Source organism: Coturnix japonica, chromosome 1, assembly GCF_054131305.1.
Source record: "Coturnix japonica strain WE chromosome 1, WE-NBRP24, whole genome shotgun sequence".
NCBI lineage: Eukaryota > Metazoa > Chordata > Aves > Galliformes > Phasianidae > Coturnix > Coturnix japonica.
The window spans coordinates 132,512,398-132,533,099 of record NC_140663.1 but is presented as its reverse complement, the minus strand read 5'-3'; the positions used below and the strand labels follow the sequence as shown (position 1 = coordinate 132,533,099).

At 38.1% G+C, this 20,702-nt stretch overlaps 1 protein-coding gene across 3 annotated transcripts in view; it reads left to right on the top strand.

The window, feature by feature from the left end:
- The window catches only part of PCCA (propionyl-CoA carboxylase subunit alpha), a 251,751-nt gene that overhangs the window by 151,432 nt on the left and 79,617 nt on the right, over window positions 1-20,702 (top strand). For all 3 annotated transcript variants that reach the window (XR_014941909.1, XR_014941910.1, XM_015851501.2), the window contains exon 19: window positions 3,368-3,470. Coding sequence is in view for 1 of the 3 variants with exons in the window: in XM_015851501.2 (XP_015706987.1) it covers window positions 3,368-3,470 (103 nt within the window). In the remaining 2 variants the exon portion in view is untranslated. The remainder of the gene's footprint in view (window positions 1-3,367; window positions 3,471-20,702) is intronic.

The window sequence follows — 20,702 nt, the reverse complement described above, 5'->3', positions numbered from 1 at the left end:
TTCTTCTCACACCGTTTACATATTTGTATAACTTATGTGGTTAGAGTAGCACCTTTCTGACTTAGGCCGGGCTATCCACGTTCCTTATAGCACATGCCTCTGCTGCTGGTGTTACTTCCCCTTGGAAGGCAGGTCAGAGAAGACTGTATGGAAAGAGTTCATTATGCCCTTCTCATCCTGTCTGTGCTGCCTCAGTGAGCTCCCTTTGCTCTCTCCCTCTTCTTGTGTGTAAAACTGGCAAGGGAAAACAGCCTCTCTGTGGCCCTGCTTCCTGTTCACCAAGCACTCAGCTTGCTGCTGAACTTGTGTTTCTTCCTGCAGCCAGTCATCTCCACACACCATTTCTTTGATGTTTCATGTGCTGGGACTGAGAGAAGAAAGGGGATGTTGAACTTTGTGATTCTGAATCTGAGATTGCAGTGAAAACACCTACAAATTTTACTTCTTTTGTAATGATAAAAATGATATTATTCTGTCTTCTGGTATGTTTTTAAAATGTAAATAGAATAGCTCAGATTTCAGCCCAGGATGTAGAATTTTTAAAGTTTTAAATCTTCAAAAACAGCCAGAAATTCATTACATTTGAATCAACTAGTGGAAAATATATTCAGAAGTCCTATCTGGGGGGCTTTCTCCTGCACTTGGGCATCTCATATGCTATAAAAATACACAAACAGAACACTCCCTCTCCCTTTCTTAATCTGATAGAAACTTCAGCATTTCTAAAGTAGTTCACAGGCTTGATCAGCTTTCTACCTGTTGATATTCAAGACACTTGGATTGACTTTGACCTTTGCTTTTAAACTTTGTAGTAGTTACCCTATGGTAGATCACAAACGTAGGCATCCAAATGGATCTTGAATATCTCCATATATAAACAACAACAGCAAACCAAACCCAATAAACCTTTCAATCTTATTGAAATACTGATTTTTCTTTTCTTTCTTTCTTTTTTTTTTTAAAAGAATTTATTTTATTGAAGAAAAAGCAGAATTCTTATGAGATAGTGTACATACCCATTTTAGTCAATACGGTTGTAGATTAGTTACATAGCCCCAGGCGTTTGTTTAGCAAAGCTAAAAAAAAAAATGGCCCTGGGCAAGAGAATCCAGCAATTCCAAGAGGGACATAAAACTTGCAGTGTACTTTGCTATTAGATACATCTCTGGACCTTGCCCTCTTGACCACCGGTGTTGCAGAGAGGAATTATATGCCTGTGGGGCAGTTTGAAACCCCGTCAAAGCAATGATCATAGTCATGCCTTTCAAGAGGCATGCATCCTGTTTGGAGATACACTTGACAAAGCTCAGCAAGACAGGACTGAACAAAAATAATCCCTGCTGGAGAACAAGACTGTCTTTCCTTTGATGGCCAGCGGCCAGATTCATGAGGTCACTTCCAGTCAAATGCAATATGAAGCAAGGCCATGCCAGCAGGGTTATAAGGAATCTCATGCCATCAATGAAGCAGATCCTACTAAGCTGTGTTTGAGATGAGGCTTATTTCTTACACAAGAAATATGAAGCTTCTATAGAGCACTGTAGGTTATTATAATAGAATATTATGCAGAATTTAGCTAGGTTCTTCCATAGTCCACTACATTCCTCCTTACTGTTGCTCTTATGCCAGGAAGTGCAAGGAAAACATCTCTCTGCCTGCTACCTGTTCAGGAAACTCCTCAGTTCCTCTTCTTCAGGAACTCTAGTGTCTGTAATGTTTCCTATCAGCCAGTGTAAATGTTTTGGTGACATGAAGTTTGAGAAATGTCATTGCACCCAATAAGCCATAGAAGTTTCCTCAGGTTTGTTGTTTTGACTTTTATCTCTGTATATTGAATGAAAAGTATAATGCTTGGCATCATCAGCATGGGAACAGGCTATTTTCAGTATTATGAACTTTGTGAGGAGCGTTGGTTAGAGGTGATCAAGGATGTTTGGTGGAAGGTGATATAAGGCTCGGCTTGGATCCAGAGTAACTAATGGTGAATACATCTATTAGTCTAGCTAATGCATTACATGTTTCAATTTTACCCATTTCAGGCACATTGCAAAGCACAGTTTTTAGAAGTTTCTATTTGCCTGTATTTTAGATGTTGAAAATACCCAACCTTCTTAAAGGAATTGTGTAAATCCTTAGCAAGTCAGTATATTATCCTTGGCTTAGGCAGAAAGCTTCATCTGTGCCTCTGGAGGACTCAGGTGCTTTTCCCTATTGATTCCAGGCCTGCCAAGCACTTCCTTTGGGGGAGATGTGGTTCACTGGGCCCCCGTGTTTCCAAGTTTTAAGACTCTGAGGACTGCACTGAAACACTCTATGGCAGATGAGTGCTATAGCTCAAAAGAAGATACAAATGGGATGTGCTTACTTGTCTGTGTATTTCTGAGGGAGAATCTGAACATGTGTAGAAGTCAGTGTGGAAGAAAAACTCTGCCAAAATAACGTGCCTTTGTTCTAATGGTGTTAAACTCCACCTTCATACCCTCTTGTTTAGGCTACAGAGGAGATGGCTGATGCTAGTGTATGACTACCAGAAAAGATTGCAGCCTACTTTGGACACGAGTTGTTACAACAAATCTGAAGAGATCTGGGAAGCTACACAGGGAGGAAATAAATTAAAGTGACAAATACACATTTTTAAATAAAATAGACGAAAAGTACTTATTTCACTCTGAATTAGCAAGAATGAGTCTTCAGGTCTGTTTCCATTGTTGTCAGATATTCTTCGTTGAGCTTAAGTTGGAAAGATTCGTGGTTCTTGTGTTACCTCATAACTGGTGCAACCATTGACTGCTGCAGAAGTAGACATAATCCCATGTATGGGTTGTGATAGGCAGTCATTTTTCAGTTTATTTGAGGGACTCTGTGGATGAAATTCCGTAAAATGTACATTAATTATAAAATTGTGTGTATTACTGGTTTGGCTGAATCTTTTGTGTCTAATTGGGCTTTAATTAAGGTTTACTAAGAATGAGATGAAAGGACTAGTGATTATATTTTGCACTTAGAAAGAATGCTGCAGCTATCACTGTTGCTATTCTTCTGCCAACCCTCTTTCTCATCTGCTTTTCATCCTGTTTGAATTAATTCTGTAGCAAGTGCTGGCTGCATTTAAGAGCTTCCCATAACTATCATCATACCTAGTGTGTCAAGGCAAGTCTAGAAAGAAAGTAGAGTGCATTTTCTCTTCATAGCCCATTTGACCAAAAAATGTATCCAATATTTTTCGTTTGAAATATGCTTTCCTGGTTGTGTCTGTAGATTAATGATGTGTTATATCCTTCATGACCATCCTATAAGGAAAGCACTTCTGGTTTAAATGGGAAAAACGTGTAATTTGTTAAAAAATCTTTTTCTGTTTGTTTTTTAGAATTCCTATTGCTAAACCAAAGAGAAGTAGCTGGGAGCTCTCTGTGCATCTTGGGGACGGGGTTTACCCTGTTGCAGTTTCAAAGGATGGCTCGTCATTTTCTGTAAGTTCTGCTCATTTTCCAAGATTTTTCAGTCCATTTGAGACAATTTTTATTGTCATTGACGCTTACTATAATTTCCTGTTTGCTCAGTTACCAAACATAGGTGTTTGTCTTGTCTTTAGGAGGAATAATCGTGGATTACAAGAAACGACTGGATGTTAATTAAATAGCATGACTGTATAAAGATTTTTCTCTGCTCGTGTCTGTGGAACATTTTTATGCACTTTAAATTAGTTTTTTAATTAACAACTCTCTTTAGTATCTTGTTTAGAAATAAAGTCTTTATATTTCCACTGTAAATATTTAAGAGTGACAAAATAACTGCAATGTTGAGAAACATTAATGTTAGCTTAATTTAGTGATTAAAAAGACAATGAACTGAACAAGTTGCATATATACGCATACTGGAATAAGTAGTAAAACTGCCTGCAGGCATAGTAAAATCACTTCAGATACATGTATTTTAACTATTATTTTTACAAATATTGTAAGACAATTACTTAAACAATACTGTCAGTATGAAAGGCAGACAAGACTATGCCAATAGAACAATGGTGATGGTGTGTTCAGTAGAACAAAGCCAGGATGCAAGCTGGTTGAATAGTGTTAAGACAGTAGATTTATAGAGAGAACTACTTTTCATGTCTTATAATAGTAATTCCATAATAAAATGAGATTTTAAGAAATAGTCCACTTCCACAGCATCTGTTAACTCTTAGGCAAAAGTTTTCAAAGGAATCTGAAAAAGTCAGTTTCTTGTAGAATCATGAAATACAGGACAAGACTATGAGGAACCTCAGAAGTCTCCCAGTCTGCCTCTGACAGCTGTTTGCTCTTCTTGCCAGTGTTCTCTGAAGAATGTTTTGCAACATCTGCTTCGTGATATTTTTAGTTGTGATGTTTACAGCTAGGTCATATTCAGAATCATGAGATTTATTTGAAAAAAGATGTTTAAATGAATATTTCATCAGCTGAAGACAGTATTGTCTTGGTGATTCACTCTTGCTTTGCTCTAAGATTTCCATTTAAGAAATATAACAGTTGAAGTTGGTAATGTTTTTAGGTGGTTATTTTCACTTCTGTGATCTGAGGAAATAAAAATTTTGCCTTTGAAAAATCTTTTTGTTGACCTAAGTAGGACAAGAATATGCCTAACCAGTTTCTTTTAGTACAGTACATCCATCTCTGTCGCATGGTTTCATACATACTCCAGATGAATATAAGATAAAAGCCTGAGTAGAGACCAGAAGTACTTTCTGTTCCATATGGATCATAAGTGTGCAGAAAAAGATGTGGACAAAATCTGTAAGCACCTTTTAAAGTTCTCTCTTGCAAACTCACTGCTTGAAGCGTGGAAGATGAAGGTCATTTCAGTTGTAGTGTTGATTTCTCCTAGGAAAAATGTTGGGAGGTTTTCAGTGCGACTTTTCACCCAGTCTGTAGCATGTACCACTGTTCCATGGCTGTGACTTTCGTCCCCACTGTGGAATTGTGCTTTTTGAGCTAAGGCCATGTCTGAACACAGATTGTTTTGTTTTTTCCTCTGAATTAGTGAAATTTATATTTACTAGGTGTTTTTGAACTTCACTGCAACCCATTTCACAGGCAGCTAAACAGCCTTGCAGACTGGCAGTGGTCTGTCTGCTCTTCCCCAGAGCTGTCATTGCCCCCAGCCTTCCCACCTTTTAGCTGCAATGTTGCTATCTGTCAGTGGTCTGCCTGGAGCTCTACGCAGCTGTGAGGCAGTGGCTGCTGATTTTTAAGGGAGTAGCACATGCATTTTTGAGTGATTTAGTTAAGTTTTATTTAGTTGTCTAGGTTCAAGTTTATACTAACTTGGTTAATTTTAATAAACATCTACCTGTATAAGTCAGACTAAGAAAGGTTTACAGGTGGGAGGCCTAAGCATTCTTTTATCTTTTTGTCTCCACTGATGTTGAAGATAACTGAAATTCTAAGCTCATATATGAGTTCCTCCTAGGTTAATGAGCAGCAGTTGTAAGCTGCACTGTATCTCTCCAAGATGCACTAACTCTTTTCTTAAGAGTTATGTTATTGCTGCTGATAATTATTGACATGCAGCAACTTCAACATGCAGTAAATCATTCTTACCTGTACCACAGGCCAAATCTGTCAGTCAGCTGAAACAGAACTGCTAAATACTTCTAGTATCTCAGTAGCATGGGCATTACAGCTCATGCAAGCCCATTTTAACATGGCATGTGTGGAATCCGATTGCTACTCCTTCAGTTTATTATTCAAACAGTAACACCTCCAACATAATCAAGTCATCTGGCATTACTGAGCTAAGCAAGAGTGAGTAGTTAAGCATGTCCTTATTTTTCTTGTTTGCTTTTGTAAATTCCTTTATATTTCAAAGTCAGTTGGCCCCCCTTTGCTACTTTCCCTAGTAGGAAAATTGCTGTGGGCAAGCAATGCTCTGCAGGAATCCCACCAGGGCAGAGAGGAGAGCAGGAGGCCTGCAAAGGTCCTGCTCATCTCTGTGCAGCCCTGCAGTGCGTTAGGTTGAGGGACAGGAGAGTTAGAAGCAGCAGAGAGGAAGAATATGTGTTTGTGTTGCCGCAAGGTTGGAACAAAGGGACTGGAGACATGGAGAAAGCAGCTTTGGTGTTTTGAATTCTGCCCTAACCAAGACTGTTTACTCTATGAAGAGATAATTTTTTAATGATTTGTATCTGGAGTATTTCGTAGCTCATGAAGTAAATCATAGCGGGTGGATTTCACAATGACCACAAGATCTATCTCACTTAATGGAGTCAATATTCAAAATAAATCTTGAGCTCAGGTTTATGCAAAGCAGGAAACTATTTCTGAATACCGAGATTGTTTAGTTACGCTTGTTTTCCCTTGTTACTGGACAAATAGCAGAAGACATGCTGTTCTTTAATAACTTTTCTTTTTTGCTGGGGCTCTCATGGGACTGTGCTGCAGATGAGAACAGAATAAATAGAGCATAGTCAAAAATCTTCTGAAATATTATTCAAAACTCTACAATGGGAAAGCAATTGACTTAAGAAAAGTCAAAGATAATGAGAAATCTTGTTTCTGATTAGGAGGTATAATATAGCTTAAGAAAAAATGGGAAAACTCAAAGCCTTCTTTATGAACTTTGCTGTCAAAAATGCAAGCTTCACTTTTTGAACTTCCACATTCACTTTTCGCTATGAAGTTGGTGTGACATGGGCTCCTGACTTAGTAGGCTGTGTCCCCTTGTGGCTCATGACAAGGATAGCTGAATCCATGTGTAGCTAGATAGCCCAGTGGGAGGGCCGCCTTCACATTCCTCTTCAGAAGTTCGCTCCTGCTGCCAACTGTGCATTGCAGCAGCAGCGTTCGCATTCTGATTTACTTTGTTTACCACTGGGACCTTTCCAACAGTGACTTCTTTCTTTTTTCCTTAACTCTTCTACTCTCACCAGCCGAAACCTCACCGCCCCACACTGTGCGGTGCTTTGCTCTCTGCGTAGGGAGCATGAGCAGCAGGCTTCCCCATGGTTCCTGCTGTTCACGGGAAGATCATTTGTCAGCATCCTGGTCTATGGGTCATCTGTGATTTTCTTCCTTTATCATGAGAATCTTAGTGAATTGTGCAGCACTAACTGCTTTTTGCTGCTCTTTATTTTCCAGGATTTGGAGTTCTGTAGCCATCTGTTTTTAACCACTTGATTTGTAATGGAGGTCCTTGGTGCAGGCTGACTGTCAGGCCATGCTTCCCAAAGCTGAAGGACTTAAAAATAAATGGTCTAGCGTGAGCAATACTGTTTGCTTGAAATAGTGAAAAGAACAAAAACTAATTAGCTTTATTGTTTCCTATAGATACTGAAAGCTTTAGTGAATGCCAATTTGCTATTTTTTTTCTTTTAATATTGAAGTAGATCTGTTATTATTCAGTAGCCAGCTACTTATATGCTGTAACACTGATGTTGGTATAAGATAACTTCTATGTGATCTACTTTCTTACCTACCATTAACTCTCCAACTAAATTAATATAAATGTCTCTTCTGTATGCGTGTGTTCCTCTTCCCATGTTTTAGTTGCTAGAAGAATCCTTATTAACTGTCTGCTTATCATGTAAGTCTGTTTAGGTTCTTGGAGAACAGATTCTAGTCTTTGGTCAGTATCTTCCTTAAATTTGCCATTTTTTCTCTCATTACTACTGCAAAGACCAACAGTCGGGATTACTATTAAAACAGAGTTTGAAGGAAGGACCAATACCTTCCTGTACACAAGACTAGCCTGAAACAGCAATGAATATCCCCAAAGCATCCCTTAAACAAGCTCTGGAACTTTTTGTTTAGTCCAAATTCAGACAGGAGTTGATTTTATCTTACCCTTTTTGACTGTTAGTCTGGCTATCACATAATCCAATTTTGCTGATGAAAGTTGGAGTCTGCTCTTTCCTTGCAAAGCTTGAGTGCTCTGCCTAGCACTGAAGGGCTGAAGAGGCAAAAGCATATGCAATTCTGCATGTACTAAACAAACTTGGCTGCTGTGTGGTTTCCCCGCACCATGCTGATTTGTGCCACATGTCTGAAGGGAATATACTCAGCCCTTCAGAGCTAAATATCAGACACCAAGCCTCCTCTAGGCTCAAGTTGTGGTAGCTTAGTTGCCTTTTTGCAGCCCTACTGAGACTGCTCACAGCCAGTGTAGAGACTCTCTGCTAATGATGCTGAGTGGGAGCTGCTCTCCCCAGCCCCACTGAGAGCCCCTACTCATTGCTGTGTGCGTAGGAGTTCAGTGTCATCACCTGCCCTTCTGAACTGTGGAAGAATTTCATGTCATTCAGTGAAGTAATACTGTTAAAATGTGTAATAAGGACAGTGTGGAATGAAAGTGGCCTAAGCAAGAGAGATCATAAATATATTGGACCAGGAATCCAATAACAAAGTTCAATTTATGGATCCACCATTATACCATTTTTCCATTACAAAGTGTAGAGTGTGCTGTTAAACCAAAGACAAATAATTACCTGACTAGTGCAGTCTTTTCATTGCTGTAACCCACTTTCCTTGATTCCTTCAATATTCATCTGTATTCCTCTGTTAGGAGAAGTAGACATCTGAAGAATGTTTTGAAAAAAAGCAATGGGTGAATCCAAAGGCTCAAATGACGAATACCAGCACTAAGTAGTTACACTTTAGGAGATACAATCGTGGCTATTTCTTTGAAGTTTATTGCTGTATGCATAAGATGAGGACTTAATTTTCCTTTCAGCATGGATTTTGTGGCTATTTTTATGCAACATACTGCATTCTTGAAGAACTTTTGGGCATATTCTGTTTTCTGATTCTTTACTATAAAGGAGGAATCCTCTGTCTTGGGAATTCTTTATTGCTGATTTGCATGATTTTTCTGGAAGTAATTGTTGTCATTCTTCATCATGTTAAAAAACAGCCCTCTCTGTTAGGGTTCTTCATCTCTGTAGTAGATGCATACCTTCCCAGACCACTTGGATTCATCTTCCAGTCTGTTTAGTTGACAAAGAATTTCCAGATGTTTTTAGTTATAAAGTAGCTTCTTATCACTGAAGTTGTGGTGAATGAAAGTTGTTTATTTTTTCAAAAAAAGCACAAGGTGAAATAGTTCAGAAGTTACTTTGAACAAATGGAAATGTGATATGTTTCCAAAGGGGCCTGTATAGGTCAAACACCAAATAAAAGGACCAGAGAAAGCTTAATTACGTTTTCAGATTACTAATGGGATGGACTGCCATTTTCACAAAGTATTGGATCGTTCCCTAAATTCAAATTTAAGAACAAGTAAATATCATACTGGCATGGAATCTCTGTGTGAAGCCTATTCAGATGTTTCACATGCTTCCAAATGAAAAGTTGACTGATAAATATTTTAAATAATTTTTAGGTAAAAAGAATGTTGTTTTTTTTCCCCTTGTATATTTTTAAACAAGAATTTATTTAGTATCTGTGGAGCTGTGAAGTTGTCTTCTGTACCTCTTAGTATTTTTGAAAGAAAACTCATTGGATGTAAATGAAAATATAAAAGGAAAGATCTAAGACATTACTGCCATTGTTATTTGAATACTTCCTTTATCATTAGCATAGAGTAGTCAAGTAGCTATCTATAGTCTTTACTTTTGTTAGTGAATTAATGTATATCTCATTATGATTAAGCTTTTATTTACATTAAAATATAATATGCATTTAATTAGGAAAACTCTTATATGCTGTAAATTTTGTAACTGAAGGATAAGGTAATTTTAAAAATCTGTTTTAGATATTCTCTCTGGGGAAAAGAAATGCTCGAGAAGGTATATCATCCCAAAGTCAGCCATGATGCAGATGAAGTATGCAAAGCATCAAACATGAAAAGGAATGCTATAATGTAAAAGCTTAACAGTGATAAATGAAATTGCTCTAAACAAACATTTAGTTCATTAAATACAACTGTGAATGGAGCAGGGTTGTAATTCAGTACATGTTCAGTACCACCTTTCCAGTAGACAGTGCAGAAGAATAATGTTTCCTGGCCCTATCAGTAAAAAATTAATGATCTTTTTAAGAGAATCAGTCATTACTACTAGTATTTTGCATTTCTGGTATGTTTCAGGCACATAATACCTTATAACTAATTAGTCAAATAAAAGGAATATGAGACCTGTATCAATAGAGGTGAAAAGCACATACCTGTAGGAATTAGAAGTTGACCTATATCTCCAACAGAAGCAAAGGCAATTTTCCCTTTTAATTTCTAAATATGACCTTCTATTCTACCATGACATTTATGTTATGTTGTTGTATGCATGTAATGAGATATCCTGTTATTCTGACATTCTATGTTAGTTTGAATGAAGGGAAACTGTAGACGTAAGGCACAAGTATAGAAGGCAGAGGGTTGTGTACTCCATAAAGCTATAAGCAGAAAACTTTAACTGGCTTTGTCAAAGTAGTGTGTGTTTTCCTTGCACGACAGCGTACAAATTCTCCACTGAAGTTTTGCAAAGAAATCTCTTTGTCACTTTAGGTTGTTGTTTAGGCAAGAGTTAAGGTACATATTTGCACCTTTCTGAGTATTTAGAGTATTTCATGATGAATGTACTGTTCTGCCACAGCTGGTTTTGCATGGTGTTTAATATAATAGAAAACGACATCTTTGAGTGCCAGAAGCTGCTGATTCAGTAGTCAGACTGCTTGGAGAAAATAAAATAAAACTTGTTTAAGTAATGTAACAAATGGCCTTGATAATGAAAATATTTAGCAAAGCATATCTCTTGACATCAATTACATTTGCTTGTTTCATTGTAAATCTCTTTTCAAAATAGCATTGTAATATCCATGTTTTGGAGATGCTGTCCTCTCAATTACACTGTTATTTAATCTGTTCAAAAAGAGTAGGAAGGTAACTATTTTTAATCTATTAAATTAGATTTTCATTAATTGAAGAAAACTGGATGTGGTTTAGGGAAGAGGACTTCTAGAAAGGTTAGAGTCAACTTCTGGATAGCTGGGGTGACCGACATTCGTTCATCTCTACGCTCTGACTATTTTGTGTAGAGTAGACAAGAATGAGGGGAATGTAAATTTCACCTTCCTCCCTTTGTACCCCACCCCTAATTCAGCTGGTTTTTTCTTTTGCATACTGATTTTTATTTATTTATTTATTTATTTTTAAAGACTTGAATAGTCTGTGTAATGGTATTTTAATGAGGTAAGTGTGGAGCTAACCCTTTAGGAAGCCAAGAACCTCTGATTTCCACCCTTGCAAAGCACTGCCTTTGTCACTGGGTACAGTAATGCTTGTTGCCTGCTTCTGTGGCTTTCCTGATCCTGCGCTCATTTCTGCACAGTGGCAGATTTCTGCAGGAAGGGTAGAGATGCTTTCATCCTTCCTGATGTGTGGGGACAGTTTCTCCTGGGGGACACTGCAGGCTTGAACCCTTCAATCTGAGGAGGGCCCTGATCCTCGTGTTCTGACTTTGTGGGCAACTGCTTTAATTGGTACATTTCTGTGGCTGCTGACTTTGTGTTTTTTAAATGAAAGTAGCCTTGGCCTTGGTATCTTATTGTGAACTCAGTTTTTCTGGTATGCATCTCCACTCTGCTGAACTGAGTCTCCCAGAGCATATAGATGCTAGGACACAATGTTCATGAATTGTGAATACTTTTAGGTAAGCCAGAAGTAAAAACACTTGGGTAAATATTCAGTATACTTACCTAATATTTGCATATACTTGTATTAGGAGTGTTTGTGTACTAAGCAAAAGGAGAAAAACAGTCTATCTGGGTTGCATGTTGTTTAAAATAACATACTGTTTTAAAAATAAATATATGTAAGGGGCTGGTACAATATGTGCATATTTGCTTTGTAAAGAGAGATCAGTGTAGGTTTGTTTGTGTATCTCATACTAGTTTATTCATGCAGCACTTTATAAGAACATACAGAACATAGCCAGAGTGTTGAAAACCAAAACCAACATGAAAGTAAGGAACTAATTCTGTAGCTTTAATAACACTCTCTCCCCTCTATGGCAGAGAAGTATTATAGTAGTTCTGTGGTGTACCCATGTTTCTGGTGATTCATAGTTCTGCAAAACTCACAATAACATATGATCTGGAGCTGATATGTAGGCAAAAAAGAATGTCTAAATAGAAAATGCAGCAAAAAACTATGAAATGTTACATAGCAAAATACTTGAAAAGCAAGAAGCATGGTCTGTTTGTATGTATATTTTTTCCTTGTTTCAGGATCAGGCTTCGTTGTCTTAGCAGACCTAGGTTTTTACGGTGGTGGCTTCTAAATTGCCCAGTGAAGACTGGCAGTGTCTTGAGTTTTACCCACAGAGGCAACTTCATATCATAAGTTCCTGTGATATGCAAATGGACACTGTTCTCCTAAGGGTCGTGACCTAACAATTCCAGAAATCCCAGTGAGCAGTAAACTAAAATATAAATTCTAATATCTGTAACAATACAGAGCAATGCCATAAGATTTTTTTTTTCCTTCAGTAAGTCTAATTTCTGTCATAACAGCCACCCTTCCTGCTTCCTGGGGTCTTTTGGTGTAGGATTGAAAACTCCTTAGGACACAGGTAATATCCTCAATGCATTTGTATGCCATGCATAGTCCACGTCCTGCACCAAAATATTTGTGTAATTATTTTAAAGTTTCTTAAAGTAGTGCTCACATGAGCATCGTTTGGGTGCTTTTTTGTTTGTTTGTTTGTTTTTCATTGATTTCACATCCAATGTAACTGGAAAGAAAAAGCTCAGTGAATTCCTCCCTACTCTCAAAGAAACCCCTCCAACTTTCTTCCCCGCCCCCTTGCCAAATTTTGTAGAATCAAAAAATGTTGTGAGCTCCTCCTGCTGGTTCAGCAGTAGCAATAGTTGCATTTAAAAGTATGCTAATATATGTTAAGAGCCTGGCTTTTTACCACGAAAGCCAGAGTTAACTCCGTAACTCCTGAATAGTGTTTCATCTTTAATTCTGTTCTCTTAGCAACTCTCAGCGCGTTTGATATTCAGTATGACACTCTACCTCAGAATCTCTTGATGCTTTGGCATGGGGGGGATGGGGTGGGGAACTTGAGTTTGTACTTCTTTGAGTGGCTTTCTTAGCTCCAAACTTCTTTTCTGCAATTTTCCCCCTTTAATTTAATTTTTAAGTAAGCTAGATTGTTAATATTGCTTGAATGTAGCTTTTATGGCTTATGAGAAATAATGCTTCTGTAGTGGATAGGCATGCGTCAGCTTTGACTAAATGTTTTGATGTACTCTTCTCAAAAGATAGACTAGAAGAGCTTTCCTTTGAAATATGTGAAGCAGTTTTAGACACAGCTTCTCAGATGGATCTAATTAGACTTTCATACGGACTGGATGTCCGTTTGTTGCAGCTGAATTCTCGTTTCATTCACCCATAACTAGAAACACCTCGCTTCAAACGTGTTTCTTCAAAGAAAGAAGGGTTTAGGGTTCCATGTTTTACTGCTTTTTGATGTTGGTTTCCCTTTAACTGAGAAGACCTTATGTTTATACAACTGTTATTATTAAGAAAACATAGCTTTGTTCAGGAGAGTTCATTCAGTATCAGTGTTGGCTGTTGGTAGAAGTCGGAGATCTGTAGAATAGATCCTGCTATACAAGACCAGTGGGACAGCTGTATGTCTGGCAATTAGGCTCAGTGTATGGAAGATTTGAATGCAAACACAATGTTCTAATAAAACCAGAGAACCAGGGTTGTTGAAGGATGAAAATGAAGATTAGGTGTACAATCAGGCTCATCAACGATTAGCAGTCCTATTTATTATTTATACCTATTAGTCTCCAGAGAGACATTAGACAGATCCCCATTTTAGGATATTTCTACATGGCACAGTTTAACACAGTACAAAGAAACCTGTGCTGACTAACATAGATTGAGCAGTGCTGCGTTAATGCTCCTAGCTGAATTAACTTTGTTAGAGCTGGCATAGGAATCTTCATGTGATGCTGCATTGTGCCATGTCCTGACACCTCACTGGCTAATAGTATCATGAAAGCTGTAGCAATAAGTGTCCCTTCCAACCCAAGAATTTCTATGATTCCTGCTACTAGCCTCACCTAGTAATTTGCTCCATTTGCACTGCTCTGTTTTCTAAAGTCCTCTGCCTGTCTAAAAGCTTCTTTATTTTCCCCGTTTGTCCTGTTAGAGGGCAGGTTTGGGTCTGCTGTGCAGCTGCTTGCACAACATACTGTCCAGCCCAGTTACTGTGCCAGCACTGGGCTTATGTCTGTCAAAGTGCTGAATGGAGGCACTCCTTGGGTTCTCTGTTTGGATTCTTATTTTCATAAAACTTTGAGATATTTTAATATGTTTGGATAATTCTAACTGGGCAGTGGGTTCAGAAGTTGTGTGTGGGAGAATTCGGAGAGTCAGAAATAGGCAGTGGATTTCATAATATTACCACCCCCCCTTCCTTTGGAGATCAGGATAAGGATACTGAATTATTGAAAGGCTTAAGAATGAGAATAAGATGTCTCTCAGTGGAGGAGGAAGAAAACGATTTTGAATACTAAAAATGAACTGCAGCACTGTCTGTCTCATATAGAGAATAAAAAGGAAACTGATTTTAGTAGTCATAATCCACTGCCAGTGGATTATTTCATTTTCCAGAGAAAATGTGCAGATCTCAAGAAGATACAGCGAAAAGAAACCAACTGAAAAATGAAATAGACCTGTAGCTCCATGATGCTTTAATCTCTTTTTATTTCAGGTAATATTGTATGTACCAGTCTTTTTTTTCAAATAATGGTATTAATGTTCCAAAATCACTTTGGTTTAAAGAATGCCAGATGTCAGGTGTGTGACTGAATGAGGAATCCCTTCACTGTCCAGTGTGTGATACAGGCCAGCTATTGGAATTTTCCATAGTCTGTGTAGGGATGGGGACTGTTGTCTGTAGACCTTTTGTCTATAGATCTGATGTGGAAATGTTGAGAGGCAGCAAATGAGGGGTGCAGCTGGACAGGGAGATCTGTTTTGTGGTGAAGGTGCTGACTTCTGTCTCTGCTTCTGTCTGAGTTATTCATAGGTGCTTCCAAATCTTTGAAACCGTACCTTCTAAATGCAGTCAGTTTTATATGCTCTTCATTTTTTAGCCTCAAGGCAAGTTCAGTCCTACATTGGTATGTGCTAAATATGTGAAGTTTCTTCTAGAAATGCAGTTGTGTAGTGTTCAATGAATGGGCAGGACTTGTATGAAATGCACAAGGTTTTGTCCAATTTGGGAAGTTTTCATGAGGATAGCAAAGCTGGTTTCCAGCAATTTCACTTCTAGACAGATTTTAAAGTCTGTTCCAAATAGTAAAAAAGGTACTGCAGCCTATCATAGAAAAATCAGTGGAATTTAGTAACGTGGCCAAAAGTATATTCTTACATATCAGGAATGTCTACGTATTTCTCTCTGCGATTTCTCTTTTTTGAAATAATTTCTAAATGACTGTTCTGTCCAAACAGTCAGTGTTCCTCTGAGTTGAAAGGACTTGAAAATACAGTATGATGATGTGAAGTGTTGGACAGCCTTTGCATTAAGGCTCTTCCCTACCCCCTCGCTTATAGCTGTGTCCCAGACCCATGCCTTTTGGCAGGATCTTCCCCTGCTCCTCCCTTGCTCCTTCTGTCTTCATTCCAACCTTGTCTTTCTGTTGTGACTGCCCTCTTGTTTCCACCAGCTAACCTCTATCAGCTGTTTCCTTTATTGCCGTAATCACTGTGTATTTTCACAGAGTGACCTCTTTGTCACTGTTGGAGCAGCCCAGCTGCTTCATGCTAGCAGACTAGCGTGAATGCAGTTTATCCCATTTTAATTTCATATCTTCCCATAGCTGATAAAGGAGGGGAGAAATAGTTCAATGAAAAATGCATATGGTTAAAGTGGCATCTTTATTTTTGTGTTAGTAGGCTTTGCAAATTGTTAATTTATACCAAACATACTTTTGAGTAGTATACTAACTTTTATGTTAGTTTTGTAATTAAAGAAAAACTTCTTTGATGACCAAGCAGTATAACAGGTGCTAAGCAAGAATGAAAGCTTTTGTTTTGTTTTGTTTTGTTTTGTTTGTTTGAAAATAACAGCAATTAATTGAAGAAATGAGTAGTGATGATATGTCTGTATCCTGGAAAAACTGAGAGCCAGGATATCATAGAATTCTAGGATTATTCAGGTTGGAAAAGACCTGAAAGATCATCGAGTCCAACCACAGCCTAACCATAGTACCCTAACTCTAACAACCCTCTGCTAAATCATATATCTGAGCACCACATCCAAACGGCTCTTAAACACATCCAGGGATGGTGACTCAGCCACCTCCATGGAGAGCCTATTCCAGTGTTTAACTACCCTTTCTGTAAAAGAGTGTTTCCTAATGTCGAACCTAAACTTACCTTGGCGCAACTTGAGGCCATTTCCCCTCCTCCTATCACTTGTCACCAGTGAGAAGAGACCTGCCCCGCTCTCACTGTAAGCACCCTTCAGATACTGGAAGAGAGCGATAAGGTCTCCCCTCAGCCTCTTTTTCCCCAGACTAAACAGTCCCAGTTCCCTCAGCCATTCCTCATAGGGCTGATTTTCCAAGCCCTTCATAAGCCTCGATGCCCTTCTATATATACTGCCCTTTAACAAGACAGCAGCAACTTCTTAGATAAAATAGAGAAACAGATCCTCTTCCTTACACAACTAAAGGATCCTTTATGGCTTTGGCAAAGGAGAACCTTTTGTAATAGGTGGGCTATTGGGTGGAGAGAGCAAAGAACCTACGACATGGGTGTCCAACCCTTTAGCTTGTCTGGGCTCTGCACTGAGTGAAGAGGAATTGATTTGGGCCATAGGTTTCTCCAAGAGTAATGTCTCCTATTTGTTTTCACGGAGACTGCAAGTAATACATGTAGTACACTCTGCTTGATAGAGCTAATTCTTAGCTACAAAACAGTATTTTTCAGTATAGTCACCACAATTAGCTATGTATTTTCACCAATGATGAACTTCAGCCTTCATGCCATGCTTATCAGAACCTGCATCAGTGGAGGTGACCCACAGCCACTGTCTCCACTGCTGAACTGCACCACCCACCAGCTCACTGTTTGATCTCCATAAACATTTAGTGAGTGCTGATCAGTGTCTGTGGGCACCATTTCTTCCAGAATGGAGGAAATGAATTCCACATCCTTGATTCACTTTCACGTCATATGCAGTTTTGTAAGACAGACCCTCTACTGCCATCTGTCATATGGTAACAGCATGTAACAGGACGTTGTTGGGAAGGTTCAACCTCTACTGCCATACCGCCAATGTTCTCATGTTGTTGTGGACCAACATAACAAACCAGGAGTAATTACATTTGAAGCAGACCATTTAAAACATAATATAATTACAGTACGTAAGTAGCAAAGCAGTGTGGGCCTCATGCAGCCTATGGACATGCCTGACCTAAGGGATGGTCATTGTGAGATCAATCTATCCATCTATCCAACCAGCTGTAGTCTGTGATGAGATCACTGTTGCTTGTGTGTGCAATATGTCAACAATCCACACCGAACCAAAGATGACTTGAAGTTGCTCAGGGTCACATGCAAAATACAAATACTTGTTACTTGTATTATTGTAATTTGTCATAAATCCCAATTCTCAATATGTGGTTTTCATTTGTAGAAATGTGCTCGAAACTGTTACTAAAATGCTAAATGACTTGAAGAGTAAATGCTTTTAGGAGCATTACTGAGTATGATCTGTTAAATGTGTTGAACAACTCCCTCCTAAACCTCTGTTCACAACAGAAACTGTTTCTGTAGCTGAGGGTGTGCTCCAGAAAGTTCAGCATTAGTAATATTTTCCAGAATAGGTGGGAAATGTTTTTGAAAATGGCATTAGGTGCCAGGGTAACGTTTGATGTTACTAACAACTTTGGCATTTTGGGTCACTTTGAACGTTTAATCTGCTTTGTTGAATTTGGATGGGTATTCCTGTGGATTTATACTGGTCTTTTTATCCTTTGGCTGTAATTTTTTACTGTTGTCCATTCATTTGTCATTTTACCAGAGGTAAACTTGCTAGAGTTACCTGGAGTGATTAAACAGGTGAAATGACTTCAGAGTATAAATTCTGATTTGATCTTCTATGTTGCATATCATCCCCGTTTTATGCTTTTCTAATTACTGGCACATGCCAGTACTTAAAATAAGAAGGTTAAAGATTCTGTATCTTCAGTCAAGATTAAAGGCAATATATGCAGGTTCATTCTATTATTTCTTCAAAATTGAATAAAGTATCCTGTGTTTTCTCTCAGGTTTACACCTAACTCACTCTTTAAAATATAAATTCATGAATTGCTTTAATCCACTTCAAATAATTTGGTTGATTTTTCTTTTTTTTCTTTTTTCTTTTTTTTTCCCAATTAAATTATTGTATTTATTTATTTTTTTAACCAAGTCTACAGTAGCCTGTGTTGGGTTTGAACTGGATCATAGTACTCCAGATCTGAACCTGCATTAGTGGTGCCTGTCGTTGATGCTGGGACTGGAAAAAATCTGAATGCAAATTCTGCAACTTGGTCTCGCGTGATGCCATGCTCAAATGATGCCATGTCAGGTCAGAAAGGGTGCTTTACCTGGTTTGGGTTCAAGGACACCACTCTAAAATTATTGAGTATCAGAAATCGTTTTTTGAAGAAAAGTCTATTCTTAATGATACAGCAGCAACACCTGCATAAATAGCACAGTCATATTATTTCAAGAGAGCACAAATAGTACCTTCTTGTGGAGAGAAATCTTCTTTTTCTGTGATGTATTCATTCCAAAACCATGCAGATCTTCCAGATGCATAAACCATGCACAGAAAAGCTGGATTAAGGGGAGTGGAGCTGTGCTGGGGCTGCATTCAGGCATATCGTAAGCCTTTGGAAGCCTGACAAGAACTAGAAGGCTCTGTGTGCTTCAGAGAGCTGGAAGAGTCACTTACTTCAGGTTGTGTTCTAACTGTCAAAATGAAACAAATTACTATTTTATTTCTAATAGATTTAGGAAATTGAGTGAAAACTTATGTAGTAGAGATACTATTTCTTTACTGTCCTTTTCACTGCTTGAATTCTGACACAAACTCAGAAAACCCACATGTGTTTTCTTCTGAAACTGCTATAGCTCTTTGGCTGCCTAACCTTGAAATGGAACTCACTCACGGCAGCTTATGTCCCAGCTGACAACTGTTGATCGATCCAAGTCTCAGCTCTAGAGGTTTTGGATGTGTAGCTCCTATAATGAGCAAACTGCATAAAACTGTATCCCTTGTAGGGTTATAATAAAGCAGAATGTACCTCAATGAAAATAAATAAATAAATGGGGCTTTTAGGGGTGTGTGTTTTGTCATGCAGTGTGGAATTGTATGAAAAGATCAATTAATTCTAGAGAGTTTCCTATTTATTTATTTATTTATTTTTATTTGTCTAATTCATGGCAGCAGATAAAATCAGTGAAACCAGGGCTTCTCTTGCTGTGGCTCCATTTTGATGCTCTCCTAATTCACAGTTAGGTGTAACAGATGGAATGTAAATAAGGTACTTCAAATCCCTATTTTCTGCCTAGTTGAGTTGCTTTATTCAGTTTTTCTCTGCTTCTGAAGACATAAGGTTCTTTTCTGCATAACATAATGGCAGAGAAGATTTTGCAATTTTGGAGTTTATTAACAGAACTAATGCCTTCAGCAAGAGTGGAGATTCAGTATGTATGTCTATAGCATGAGTATATTCAGTTTCTATTGCTTATAATACAGTTCTGTCATCTTATGTCTGGAAACAAAATGTATGAAGAAGAAAAAGATGGCACATTTTGGATACAAAATGTAATGCTAAGGTATCTAAATTGTGGGTTTTTTTCCTTCCATTGTGAGGTGGCTGAAATTCTTTACATCTGATAGTATGAATGCTCAGAACCCCACTCTTAACAGCATCAAAGCTAATTCTGTTTGTACAGCCCCAACTTCATGGACAGAAAGGTTCCTATAAATAGACGTGCAAAGCTGCTCAATGATCAGATGCTGAAATTATTAGCAAACAAACAGAAGACCTGTAAACTTAATGTCAGATTTGGTGGCTTCTTGGATAGAAAGTTTGTCAAGCGCAGGGGATTCTGAAATGCTTCTCGTCATCAATCATATAATTGTGAATATTCATTTTTCCCAGTCCTACATGCTATTACTGTGATTAGATACCACCTTTGTTGTGTTTATAAGAAGGAAGCTCCCCACAGTGAAGATCACTGCGCAGCCAGATAATTACAATTTAGATGTATGTTAACAAGCTTTCATTATTTTTCTAGTCAATAGATGAAGAATGGTGAGGCTTCCTTAACTTTTTAAAAAATCTCAGGTTCTAAACTACCTCTGGCAAAGAAGCAGAGTTGTCTCATTGTAGAGAGCAGGAGTTAACAGTAAGCCCGAATGGTAGGTCTTCTATTTTGTGGGATGTGTTGTCACAGTATGAAACCATTATAATTCCGTATTCATGAAATTATTATTCAGGAGCGTGCCAGAAAGTTTTTGACACTGATTAGAAAATTCATACCAAAAATACATCTGTTTTACTTTTTTTTTTTTTTAATCATCATTATGTAGTTAGAAAAGATTCAGTGGTAGAATTTTAGCATTTCATTATGTTAAGGCTCTGACAGCTGGTCTTGTTGATTGTTCTGGGTGTTTTGACCTTCCCTAGGTACTTCACCTGTGA